This window comes from Furipterus horrens, unplaced genomic scaffold (assembly GCF_987537825.1).
Source record: "Furipterus horrens unplaced genomic scaffold, mFurHor1.1.pri manual_scaffold_4, whole genome shotgun sequence".
NCBI classification, from domain to species: Eukaryota; Metazoa; Chordata; class Mammalia; order Chiroptera; family Furipteridae; genus Furipterus; species Furipterus horrens.
In genome coordinates, this window is record NW_028327174.1 from 156,543,388 (window position 1) to 156,555,850 (window position 12,463).

Below are 12,463 nucleotides of genomic sequence, written 5' to 3' on the forward strand. Positions count from 1 at the left end.
TTCAAATGGCATCACACAATTAATTCCTGGAGCACACTCTGCTCTCTTCCCTTTGGTATTGCATGCACACTTTTTCTCTGCTTAGACTCCTCTTAACTCAATCACAGCTTAAACCTCACTTCCACAGAGCATCCTTTTCTGGCCCCAGAGATAGATTAGCATTCTCTGGGCCTCCTAGGCCTCCCTTTTATCATCTGTGAGACAGTGTAACACAGTGATTAGGAGCATAGACACCAGAGCCTCTAGTTTCAAATCCTCCTTCCACTGTTTACTCGTTTTGCAATCTTTGTCTGTTTTTTTAAAATCAAAGTGTAACTGACCTTAATATAGTAACATAGCAATATAATATTGATATGTTCACATCATATATTATATATAATGTAATATCAATATAATATATAATAATGTAATTATAACATTAACATATTACATATGTGTAATTACAATATAATGCAATAATGTATATAACTAACATTTTATTAGTTTCAGGTATATAATATAATGATTCAATATTTGTATATATTGAAAAATGATCACCACAATAAGTCTAGTTAACATCTGTCACCTTATATAATAACCAAAATTTTTTTCTTATAATGAAAACTTTTAAGACCTACTCTCTAAGCAACTTTCAAATGTGCAATACAGTGTTATTAATAGTTACTATGCTGTACATTACATCTCCATGACATTTATTTCATAATTGGAAGTTTGTACCTTTTTATCCCCTTCACCCATTTCCCTCACCCCCTGCACCCCTGCCTCTGGCAACCAACAATCTGTTCTCTTGGTTTTTGTTCTGTTTTGTTTTGCTTGACTTTATTAGATCCCATATTAATGAGGTAATACAGGATTTATCTTTCTCTGACATATTTCAGTTAGCATAATGCCCCTAGCACAGTTGTTATCAATGGCAAGATTTCATTCTTTTTTATGACTACATAATATTCTCTTAGTCAGTTTTTTTTTTTTTTTTTAAATTTCTTCCTTTCTTACTTTTCTCATTGGAACACAAAACCTAGAAGACACTTGGCACACAGTTGATGCTCAATGAGTGCCTGTGGAATGATGTCAGGTTCTGACATTTGAGCAGTGGTTGTTGACCCTCATTAGGTCATCTGGGAGGCCTTTAAAATGTTGGTGTTCAAGATGTTTATTGCCCATTTCTCTTCTCCTGTAACAATATAACCTTCATAAGGACAGGACCTTGTCAGTCTTGTTCATTTCTGTATCTATAGCACTGTACCTGGTGCAAAGTAGATCATATCATTTTAATCAATAAATTTGGTTCCATATTTATGTGGTCAATTAATAAATAGAATAATGAAAAATCAATGAAAAGTCAATAAAGTAACAAATGAATTGATTTCCTAAGGCTGGTAAGTGGCAGAGCTGGGATCTGAACCATGGTCTATCCAACTCTGAAGCTTGACCTTTGGAGGAGTTTTTCTTTGGGTACTCAAAGCTTTTGTTCTTGAGGGAGTCATAGGAAAGGGGAGAAAATAAAGCTCGCCTACTTGCCTTGGGGCATAGACATCTTCTGTTATTTTATTTCATTCTTACAACATTCCTGTAAGGAAAGTAATATATTTCTCTATTTTTTAAAAGATAACCTCTCATTTTTTAAACTTTTAAAAAATTGTTATTATATTACAGTTGTCCCATTTCCCTCCCCCCCATTGCTCTTCCTTGTCCCACCCATTATATCTCCTTTTAGTGCCCTTGGCCTACTAGAATGCAGAGGAAGACTAACCCAAGGTCATGTTCTACTAGAAATGAATGTCTAAGCTCAGAGCTTAGGGTTGTGAGAAAGAATCTTCCTTGCCTCTGTTTTATGTCCTCACCACACCAGTCCTAAAGCCAATTAAGTGTGATTAGTCAGGACCCAACTCAAAGAGAGCAAATGGCTATATTTTGCATCCATTCCCTAGCTGAAAAGCCATGTCATTGAATTTTGACTGCACCTAGCCTAATCATGATGCTAATTTTCACTAGTGGAAATGTTTGGTAGATATGTATGAGTATACTGCTTATACAAACTAATAATCCCTTATATTTGCATTGCTTGTTAGTATAACCTGCTTTTGTGAACATTATTTTCACCTTTCAGTGAGTGAGGACATAAAACAGAAACTTTCAGCTTCTCTCCCCTTGTTTCTCCTTCCTGACCGCTTTATACCCGCATGCTACCACATCTGTGCCTTCCTAGATGCCTTCACTCTGGATGTTTCTTTAACCTTTCTTTCCCCTCTTAGTTCTTACCCAGCCTGCTTTAAGCACAATGGGATGATTCAATTGACAACCCCCTTGCTATCTCCCCTACCATGTCTACTCTTCGATGGAAACTACAATATATAGCTAGCTCTACTTAAGGAATGATGGCAACAGTAAGAATTTCCCTGAGACCTTTTTAGCAAAGTAGCTGTGCGATGGATTCTGTGTGATGTTGTCACACCAACCGGAACTTCTACTGAACAATTTCTCTGTACCAGGCAACATGCTAAGCATTCATTTGATGCTATTGCGCCCTAGGAAGGAAAGCATTATAGCCCCATTTAAAAGATGAGGAAAGCTTGGGCAGAAAATGGAAGACACTGTTTAACAGCACACAGTTATTAAGGGACAAAGCTGGGAGGTAAATCCAGGCATTTTTGGTTCTAGAATCCATGCTTTAAAAAAAAAAATTATAGTTGACATTCAATATTAGTTTCAGGTGTACATTATCATAGTTAGACATTTATATAACTTACAATGTGATCCACCTGATAAGTCTAGTACCCACCTGGCACCATACACAGTTATTACAATGTTATTGACTGTATTCCCTGTGCTGTACTTTACATCTTCATGACTGTATTGTACTTCTTAGTCCCTTCACCTTTTTCTCTCTGTTACACTATAATTTTATGCCTCCCAGACCTCTCCTGACTAACATGGGAAGTACAGAATCAGGTGAGAATAGGAGCCCAGCCCTATTTCAAGATTCCTAAAAATTTCTAGGACTTTATTACTAATGATGAATTATTCTATTTTGGAAATAACTTTGGTTCCTAGAAGGGGTCAAAATTCAAGGTGGTTCAGTACAGATGAAGGAACGCTATGGGGTAGAGGGAAATAGAGCATAATGTATAAGGCACTGGGGTATGAGTTCTGTGCGACTTATGCCTAATAGTTTGGGCTGGTTATATAACCTTCCTGAGCCTCACTTTTCTTCATATATCAAATGGGTAACTAGTAGTACCTACCTCACAGGGTTATGGTGAAGATCAAATGCGATGTATCAGGTAAAGCCTTTAGCATGGACCTGGCACCATGGTTAGCGTTTATTAAATATAACTGGAAAGAGAGAGAGAGAAAAATAAATGATAGAGACAAAAGAATTTTTGTCTCGTCATCCTCATTAGGTTCCATAGACAACATCTCTTTAATACATGGGTATTTATGCACCTTGATTTTTGTTGTAAAGTATTCTGTAAACTGAAAATCAAGTCAGAGATAAATCTTTAATAGTTCTAGACTTTCTTAATGAAATGTTTGCTTTTACATAATCATAAACAACCCAAAATAATTTTTTAATGTTTTGGAAACATTTTGAAAAGGCGGGTATCATAAAATGGTTTTCCTGATCTGTTCTTCTCTAGCACATTACTATTAAATAGAGAGCAGATAATTGAGTTACCTTGAGACTTTAGTACATCAGAGACGATAATGAGGAGAGGCAACAATTCACTCCACAATGCTTTTCCATAAAAGCAAAATGTCAGGAGAGACTCCAGACTTGTTTTTGGACATTCCATAATGACGGAGCACAAACATTAGTCTTGTGTCTTTAAATCCTTAGTTTACCATTATGGTTGGTCACTGTAGCGCATATATTAGGTTCTGTAATAACTCCTGGCTTGAAGTTAGTTTTTCCTTTAACAAAGATCTTTAAGTGGTCTGTTAATTAGAAGCACTGAGAGGAACTCAATATTCTGTTCATTAAATATTTATTTTGGAAAAAAATGTTAAATGGTCTATAAATGAGAGAATGACCAGACATTCTGTTTCATCCAGGTCTGACTTAATGATGTGCAGTCATTAAAATCTTCATGGTAAACTCTTCTAAGTCTACATCTTTACTCTATTGCAGGATGAAAAAACATATAGACTTTAAAAGTCAATTATGACTTTAGAGAAAACCCTCATCTTACCAATCTGAAAAAATTTAAATACATTTTTTTCATTAGGCAAGAACCTTACATTAGCCCTTCTCAGGGTATGTCCCATGGGGTACAAATATCTTGAGTTGTTCCATTGAAAAAATGTCCTGTAGTTAAATGAGCTGGGGAAATTTTGCATACTAGATTTCTATTCTTCCACATACACACATGAAGATTCACAATGCAGAATAGCATAGGAGAAACTCTGGTGAGTGCCACATGAAAGAACCATGTTTAAGGGGGCAGTTCCTTCAAAGCACTTGACACAGAACCCCTGTCTTATGTATCCCCTTTTAGCAGTATTCTACTATCATAGCATTTAATGCATTATATTGAAGTTGTCTTTTTACCTACCTATTTACATTAATCAGACTGTAAGCCTGTGGAGAGCAAATATCCATGTCATACTTATTTATTTATTTCTAATGCAAACATAATTTCTGGAACAGAGTGCGTACTCAGGAAATAAGAAAGAAAACTGAGCTGTCAAAAAGGATGTGTTGATGTCAAGGAAGAATAACATAAATCCATCAAAAGAAGAAGGAAGAGTAAACGTTTCTGCCTTTGGGTTATTTATTTATTTATTTATTTTTATAGTTTAATGTATTTTAATAGCAAACTTACAGGAACAGCACAGAAGACAGACAACATTAAAAACATGTACTTGCATGTAGGACAACTCAGAAAAGTATTGCGAATAGATGCAATCTACTGTATGATAAAAATGCTACAAACACCATTTAGTTGCCATCAATAAGAAATTTACTTGTTTTAAAAAAATCCAAATGCTGGCATTGTCCAGAAAAATTTAACAGGTTTATTTATATCGTTATAAAGTTGAACTGCTGAAACTTGTTCACTGAAACATCTTGACTTGCATTAATGCTTTATGTCCCCGCATTTATATTAAAAAAATTCACACACAAATGAAAATGGAAAAACTGCCAATACCTGATTTCTGTCCCCTATTTTCCACTTGCAATCATATACTTAGGTACTTTTTGACCCCACGGGAAAAAAATATCTAACGTTCAGAACTACCAATAACAGGAGAATTTTTTTTTTTTTTTTTAAAGAATGAAATGTTTCCCATCATAGTGGACTCTTAAGCACGTTCTCCACATATGCCGCGTGCTAGCTGGATGTATTTTGGCATAATTGTTACACATTTGTCATGGATAGCACACAGGTTGGTGTCTTTGAAAAGGCCAACCAGATAGGCTTCACTTGCCTCCTGCAAAGCACCAATAGCTGTGCTCTGGAAGCGCAGATCTGTTTTGAAGTCCTGAGCAATTTCTCGCACCAGACGCTGGAAGGGAAGTTTGCGAATCAGAAGTTCAGTGGACTTCAGATAACGTCTAATTTCACGGAGTGCCACAGTACCAGGCCTGTAACGATGAGGTTTCTTCACCCCTCCAGTAGAGGGCGCACTCTTGCGAGCAGCTTTGGTAGCCAGTTGCTTCCTCGGTGCTTTACCACTGGTGGATTTGCGGGCAGTCTGCTTTGTACGAGCCATGATAGAGAGACCTCTTTAGTTACCCCCCTTTTCCTTCGGCTGGAGCTCTGTGAGCTGAAGGAGGCGCTGGCGTTAGAGAGTGATGGTGGCTGCGAACACTGCCTTTGGGTTATTTAAAACATAACCCCTTATAGCCCAACATCTGAGTGATGATCAGTTCTGTGAGAAATTTCTGTGCAAACACTTAAAAGCAAGAATATCCTGCTGGCGTGGATACAAAGACACACATAGATATTTACAGGCCATGTTTGGTTTGGGCCTTTTTATAATTATATTTATCAAAATCAAAACTGTGACTTTTCCCTTTGGAAAAACCAACCATTCTTTACATCATGCCATTTTCCTATACCTGAAGACTAATGTGAGATCTTGCCAGCCCTCTAAGTTTTCCTGATCCTTTCCCTGTCCCCCCAACACAGTTTCTCCCATCTCCATTCTATGCTTGTGATCAATGATGTGCTCACTTGCACATGGCACTCTCTGCACCTCCAGGTCCTTCTGGCTTCTTCCACCTTGGTCCACTTAACCCTGGAAATCCTGGCAGCTCCTTTCATCACCCCCTACTCCTGCCCCAACCCAACACCCTAACCCTAAATACGCCCCTCTTCTCAGCACAGCTGGAGGAAGTGAGACTAATGAATCTCCTCTGTTCCCTTCATGCTGCTGGTAAAGCCTTGTTAGACATTTCACCTCATTCCCTACCCAGATGTTCAGATCCACTTTCATTCACAGGTTTCCAACTTGGTTGTCCCTGCCTCATTCTTAGGATGTGACCTCCTGCCCAAAAGACTGAAGACACTCAGCACAAGCCTCTTCTATTCTCTTCCTCACTGAATCCTCGCCTGCCTCTCTTTGTTGCCTGATGAGTCTGACAAAACAATCCAACCCATCTATACATCTAATCTCACCTCCTTCCTTCTCTAGGATCTTATTTCGTAAATTATTCCCTCTCTTCAGTCTCCATTAGTCCTGTGCACCCTGTCAACATGTTTGTCACACAAGTGAACAATAAATCTTCCTTTCACTTTCATGCCCATTTAAACTACCCCCCTAGTCCATTCCTGTAGTCTTCAAAGTTTTGAAAGATGCATCCTCAGTTACCATCTATGCTCCCATGCGGTTTCTCATCCCCCAAACCCTTGCCTCTGACCGCTGCCTTCCTCCCTACAGTGCTCCCTCAACGGGTTGACCCCATTGATCTTGCTGCAGGAATCATCATGCCTGAGTCAATCCCATCCTTCTCTCAAAGTCCATCTCTAGTGCCCCTTTTTCTTTGAACCTATTATCAGTCATTAACTTGCGTTTTACTTGTTAGAATGAGATTTGTATAATAATGGATCCTATGCCTAGAACAGGAAGACTTGACTTCAAGTCTTGACTCTGGTATTAACTATGTAGATCAGAATGTCATGTCGCCTCTCTGTGAAACAAGGACCTCTTTTAAGGACTGCTATGTCTCTTCTACCTCCCATTTTATTTTTAGGCACCTTAACATCGGGAACTGTATTTTAATATTGTGCAGCACAGTTCTTGTGGATAGCTTTCTCTATTTCTTTGTTCCTCTTAAAAGTATCTCCTTTTAGCAAAAAAAAAAAAAAATCAATAAAATTTAAGTGTTTGATTTGGATTTCTGCTTCTAAAACCTTCCTTTTAACTTTGCCCTTTAATAATGAATATGTGACTAGATGTAAAATATTTAGGGTTCTGAAATTTTTAAAGGTAATACTTGGAAGTTCATCACATAGAAAAGCAGGTCTAGTAAGTTTCTGTAGAGACCTATAAATAGGTGGCTATTTAATAACGAGATACTTGGCTATAAAGGGATTAAGGAACCAGTGAACCAATGTGTAGGCAAGATACATGAGAGGAGATAAATTTCCTGTCACATTTCATGATGTCTGGGAACACTGAGTAAGAGGTGCCCAAGCACAACAAAAGCAGGGCAGCTGAGTACAATTAGAAATAGCAAGATCATTAATTGCTGACAAGATAATCAGTACATATAGAACAGGATAGGGTGGCTCCATACACAGAGCATGGAATATTATACTGTTAATGTGGAATAAGTTTTAATGTGAAAATGAATGGAGAGGCTAAGTATGGAAAATGAGCATACTCTTGAGTTTTTCAAGCTACCCTCAGTGTCTGTTGTCAGTCCAGGAATTCTACTTTAAAGATGAAAAGGGCAGGATTGAGATACCCTAGGTTTTATTCTTGTTCATTTCCTTTGGGTATTTTTTGAGGGCTTCTGCATTTCTTGCCAGCTCCTGGGAAGTGACTGGAAAGACTGATTGGCACAACTGGTAGCTGTTAACACAGCCTACACGGGCATAGTGCTTGTGTTGCCACATTCTTCTATGGCGTTCCCGAGGAAACAACTCCATGGGAAATTGCTGGTTACCATATTTTCCTCCCAGTACCATGGAGATATCTGAAAAGACAGAATAGACATTTTCCCCCCACATTTTTATTAATAAGCTTAATTAAGCCAATATTTTATTCCAAGGGTTGTTTGAAATCTGAAAGCACCGCCTTTCACTGCACTTCTAACCTTCTAATCCTGTTTTTCTCAGCCTTAAAATGATTGCATTTTTAGAGGTTCTTTGCCCAAATTTTTTGGATGAGACAATGTTAGTTTCGCTACTCACACTGAGATTCTCTAGAGATCTTCTAGTTTTCTAGAAGCTCAAATCACTAACTGAGAAATTGGAAATTCACACATTAATAAAGACTCTCTAACCTGGGAAGAATATCTTATTTCCTTTTGCATAGATATCCCCGTCTTTTTCTCCTTCTCTTGTAGGACTTCTCTGGCTATTTTCTGCTCTGCCTTTTCAGAATATGCCTCTAATAGAAGTCTCTCTCCAGAGAGTCCACAAATCAACTCTCTATGGCATCTGCCACCTTACTGCTGATGGGCCGTTAGCTTCTATTTTCTGTTCAATGTCAGATTACACATGTATCTATACAGTGCTCAACAGTCCATTACTATTTGTGGCCTGCCTATTTCACCTCAGTCTTCAAACCAAGGCATTTGGTTCTCCTTTAGTTTCGTTCTCCAAATAAGGATTGCCAAGTAAACATATCTGAAAGGTAAATGTCAATGTCAAGAAAAGAAAAATTGCATACATGACAAACAATGCAGCTAATATATAAACTTACTCTAATCAATAAGCAAAAGGTGAACTAAGCAATAGGAAAGTGGGCAATGGATACATATATATAGGCAAATAAAAGTATATAAATACTACTGGAACATAAATACTCAAACATATCCAACCTCATTTATAATAAAAAATATAATAGCACATTTGTCTATCAAATGGATAAAAATAGTTTTAAAATATAATACTCTGGAGTGTGATGTTTGTATTAATAGCTGTGTTCATGCTGTATACTACTTGTATTATTATTTTTATTAATTAAAAATAAGTTTCATTAGACTACATATATGTATATACATATATATATACATATGAGTTATATAAATGAATACTTCAATATATCATATATAAATACATCTTTTATGTATATATATTACCCTGGAGAGATGAGGATGCAAGGAAATAAAGATCCTCATAATCTCTACTGTAAAGATAAATTAATATAATATTTCTATATGACAATTCAGTTACATGCATCAGCAAGAAAGCCCCCTACCATACATACCTTTTGCCATAACAATTGTACTTCTAGGGGGTTTATCATAAGGAAGTAATAATGGTTATGCACAAAGATTTACCTAGCAAAATTCATCTCAGCAATGGTTGTCATATTGAGAAATTGGGAACTGCCCAGTTATCTGTCAGTAGGGGTTGGTTAAATGAGTTGTGGCATAGCTAATAAGGCTCTAGTGTTATGTAAGCTTGAATCACAGCTCTTCATCAAGTCAAGGATCTAACTTTGCCCTGGGATAAGTGAAATCATGACCAACAACTCTCTCTATGTCTCAGACATGGGTAGAGCAAAGTCAGCATTCCTGTTTGGGTATTAGGAGGGCACTGCTGAAATTATCTGCTGTCTTCTCCTAATCCTGGAGAAATTCATTGAGGGCAAGAATGAGCTCTTGAGGATCAAGACGAAGACCTGGAATCTTCCTCTTTTGTTGTTTATTGATTGCTTTCTGTCTGTCTTCTGGGAGTAGTGACATTTTTATATCTCCATCCAAGTGAGCCACCACAACAGTTGTGTATTATGAAGTCTATCCTTGGACTTGAAAATTAAATTGGTTATTACATTACATTACATTACATTACAATACATTACATTAGTCAGGAAAGCATTTGGCCAGGGGCCTTCCCTAAGGGCCACCGGTGGGCTAGAGATAAACCACATTGTATGTCCATCCAACGTTTTTTTAAGGCCACATGCTCCCTGAGGAGGTTATTAAAAAGCAGGAAAGCATTCATATCTAATTTCCTTCAATGATAATGAAAGGTTTATGAGATAATTAGATATAATAATGTCCTTATTATTAGGGTGTGGAATTAGCCTCTAAAACACTAAAAATGATACCATCTTACCTTTGTCTCATGTTCATTTTTTCAAAGGCTTTTCATGTTTATTTTCCACTTGGATCCTCAATATTAATTCTGTGGGATTAGGTATCTGTGTCTCACAGTAAGAAGAACATGAACTTGGCAATCAGGGAGACCTTGCTCCCAAAACAAAGGAAAGAAAGTGAAAACGGGTACAAATGTAGATAAGGTTGTAGGTGCAGCTGTTGGGATTTGAGGGGGTTCTTTCCTATGGACTCAAATTCTCAGTGTGGAGCAGGAGGTAAGGTCATCAGCTAAGAGAGAGAAGGACATCACTGAGGTGAGGGCACACCTGCTATGGAGAGGAGAGGTTACAGCATCCGCCAGTCCTGACATTCAGCCATGATCTGGTGCCAGGTGACCAATTTCTTTATAAACAGACAGAAGGCAAAATGACAGGAAGCTAGTTTTAAACACAGGTCAAAGACGTGTTTGGTTCACTGCTATTAATTGGGAAGTTTCAAGCCTTTCAGAATCATATTTTAAAATACCTAAAGCAAAAGGAGAAAATGAGCAGGTTGGGATGATGAAATATGCTCTGTGTTTCATGCCTGGGTCTGCAGCTGGCTATCGTGTGACCTTGAGCTTATATAACAGGCCCTTTCCTCATTCCTCCTTCTAAAAAATGACTGATTCTGATGTCTCTTCTGGAACCTTCCCTCCCTTCACAGTGACCAAAAGATTTTAAAAACAATGTAGATTTCTTAAATCAGTGAGTTGAGAGATTTGGATACTAACCAGATATTAATCTGGATGTTAACCAGCAAAATAGCAATGGAAAAACTTTGCTATTTATCTGCAAGTCTACCAAAGCATGCCTTCTACCCAAGAATGGAAGGTTCCTGTGAGCAGAAAGATTTTTGCTGGGAGAAACTAGAAGGGGCTCAATCTTTGTTGCTCGTCAAAGCCAGAAGTTAAATTAAATCAGATGGGACTTTAAAAAGAAAAGAACAGATGGGTCATTTAAGAAAAACGTGTTGGTCAGCTAAAGAAATTTAAAAACACATGTCATTCTGTCTTTTGTGGCTTCTGAAGACTAAATATAGTATCTGCAGGAGGCATGTAGTTACAATTTAGCAACTATTTCCCAAAACATGGCTGTGATTCTAAAAATGCTAAAGTCTCATACTCATTTTCCTAGCTAAGCTCCACTCATCCTATCTTTAGGGATTTGTGAAAATTTTGTCCCTTTAGTCAAGTGTCTTAATATTTGAATTTTTGTTTTGTTTTGCTTTGTGTTTTTCTACTTTTTAAATTCTATTACAATGTATTGTCAAATAGTTAAATACATGCAATTGCATTATATAATATATCCTGCAATTGTGTCAATAGCATCTTTATGAAAAGCTCTGGAAGTTCACTAATAGGATTATAGTCATTTTGTGAATAATTATTCCACCTACTCCATTGTTGCCATATCCAAATGTATCTGTGCAAGTGATTTCAATGGATTTTAACCTCATCAGACAAAAAGTTAAATTTAATCTAGAATCAACCCTCTGGTAAATTGTTGAGGTCCACTGCTTGTAATAAGGGCCTAACTAGGTTCACTTTTTTTAACGTGGGTAATTTATGGTATTGTTGGCATAGGACTGAAATGTTCCTATATAAAGACAGAGGCCATTTCTGGAAACTATCATTCATATGCTAATTATAGGCCTAACTTGGGCTATTCAGTTGGAAAAGTAGGTGGTAGTGGACTAACCCAACAACCTGGCCAACTATGTCTCTGCAGCAGGCTATGGAAACTACTTTAAAAGACAGTGGGGGGGGGGGGGAGAAGTGAAAAACCAGTTAATACAGCCAGTGTTTAGTTCTTTAACACACATGATTCTTTATAATTGCACTACAAAGTTTTGTGTGTGTATATTCCACAGCTCCCTGCAAAGCTTGAATTTCTACCTCCCTCAACAAAAAAAAAGAAAGAAAAAAAAAACAATCTTATAAAGAGTTAAAATTGTATACTCTGAGGAAACTTTGCTCAGTTACATTTTAGAACGATGTTGTTTTAAAGGAGTGGCTCATTCTTTCTCAAGAGGGAGAAAGATGAAAACAGAAAATTCTATTGCTGCTTGACACTGTGCAGTTTTCTGAAGCAGGAAATCAGAGCAGTAAAGCCCTGATAATCTCAGGGATGATTATTTAGTTGGAGGGTTAATGCATCTCACTTGCTTTTTACTCCTTTGACTTCTGTTTCTAGGCTTGAG

General features: G+C 37.3%; 2 protein-coding genes across 2 annotated transcripts in view; one reads left to right on the top strand and one right to left on the bottom strand.

Moving 5' to 3' along the window:
- Positions 1–12,463, top strand: part of MAMDC2 (MAM domain containing 2) — a 136,398-nt gene that overhangs the window by 94,712 nt on the left and 29,223 nt on the right. The gene's annotated exons all lie outside the window — the stretch shown is intronic.
- On the bottom strand, positions 5,255–5,792 carry LOC150013142 (histone H3.3A-like). The gene has a single exon (XM_090275864.1). The coding sequence runs from the start codon at positions 5,716–5,718 to the stop codon at positions 5,308–5,310; it is 411 nt and encodes a 136-aa protein (XP_090131990.1). The 5' UTR covers positions 5,719–5,792; the 3' UTR covers positions 5,255–5,307.

Coding starts and splice junctions, on each gene's coding strand:
- LOC150013142 (XM_090275864.1), bottom strand. CDS start 5,718: ATGGCTCGTACAAAGCAGACTGCCCGCAAATCCACCAGTGGTAAAGCA.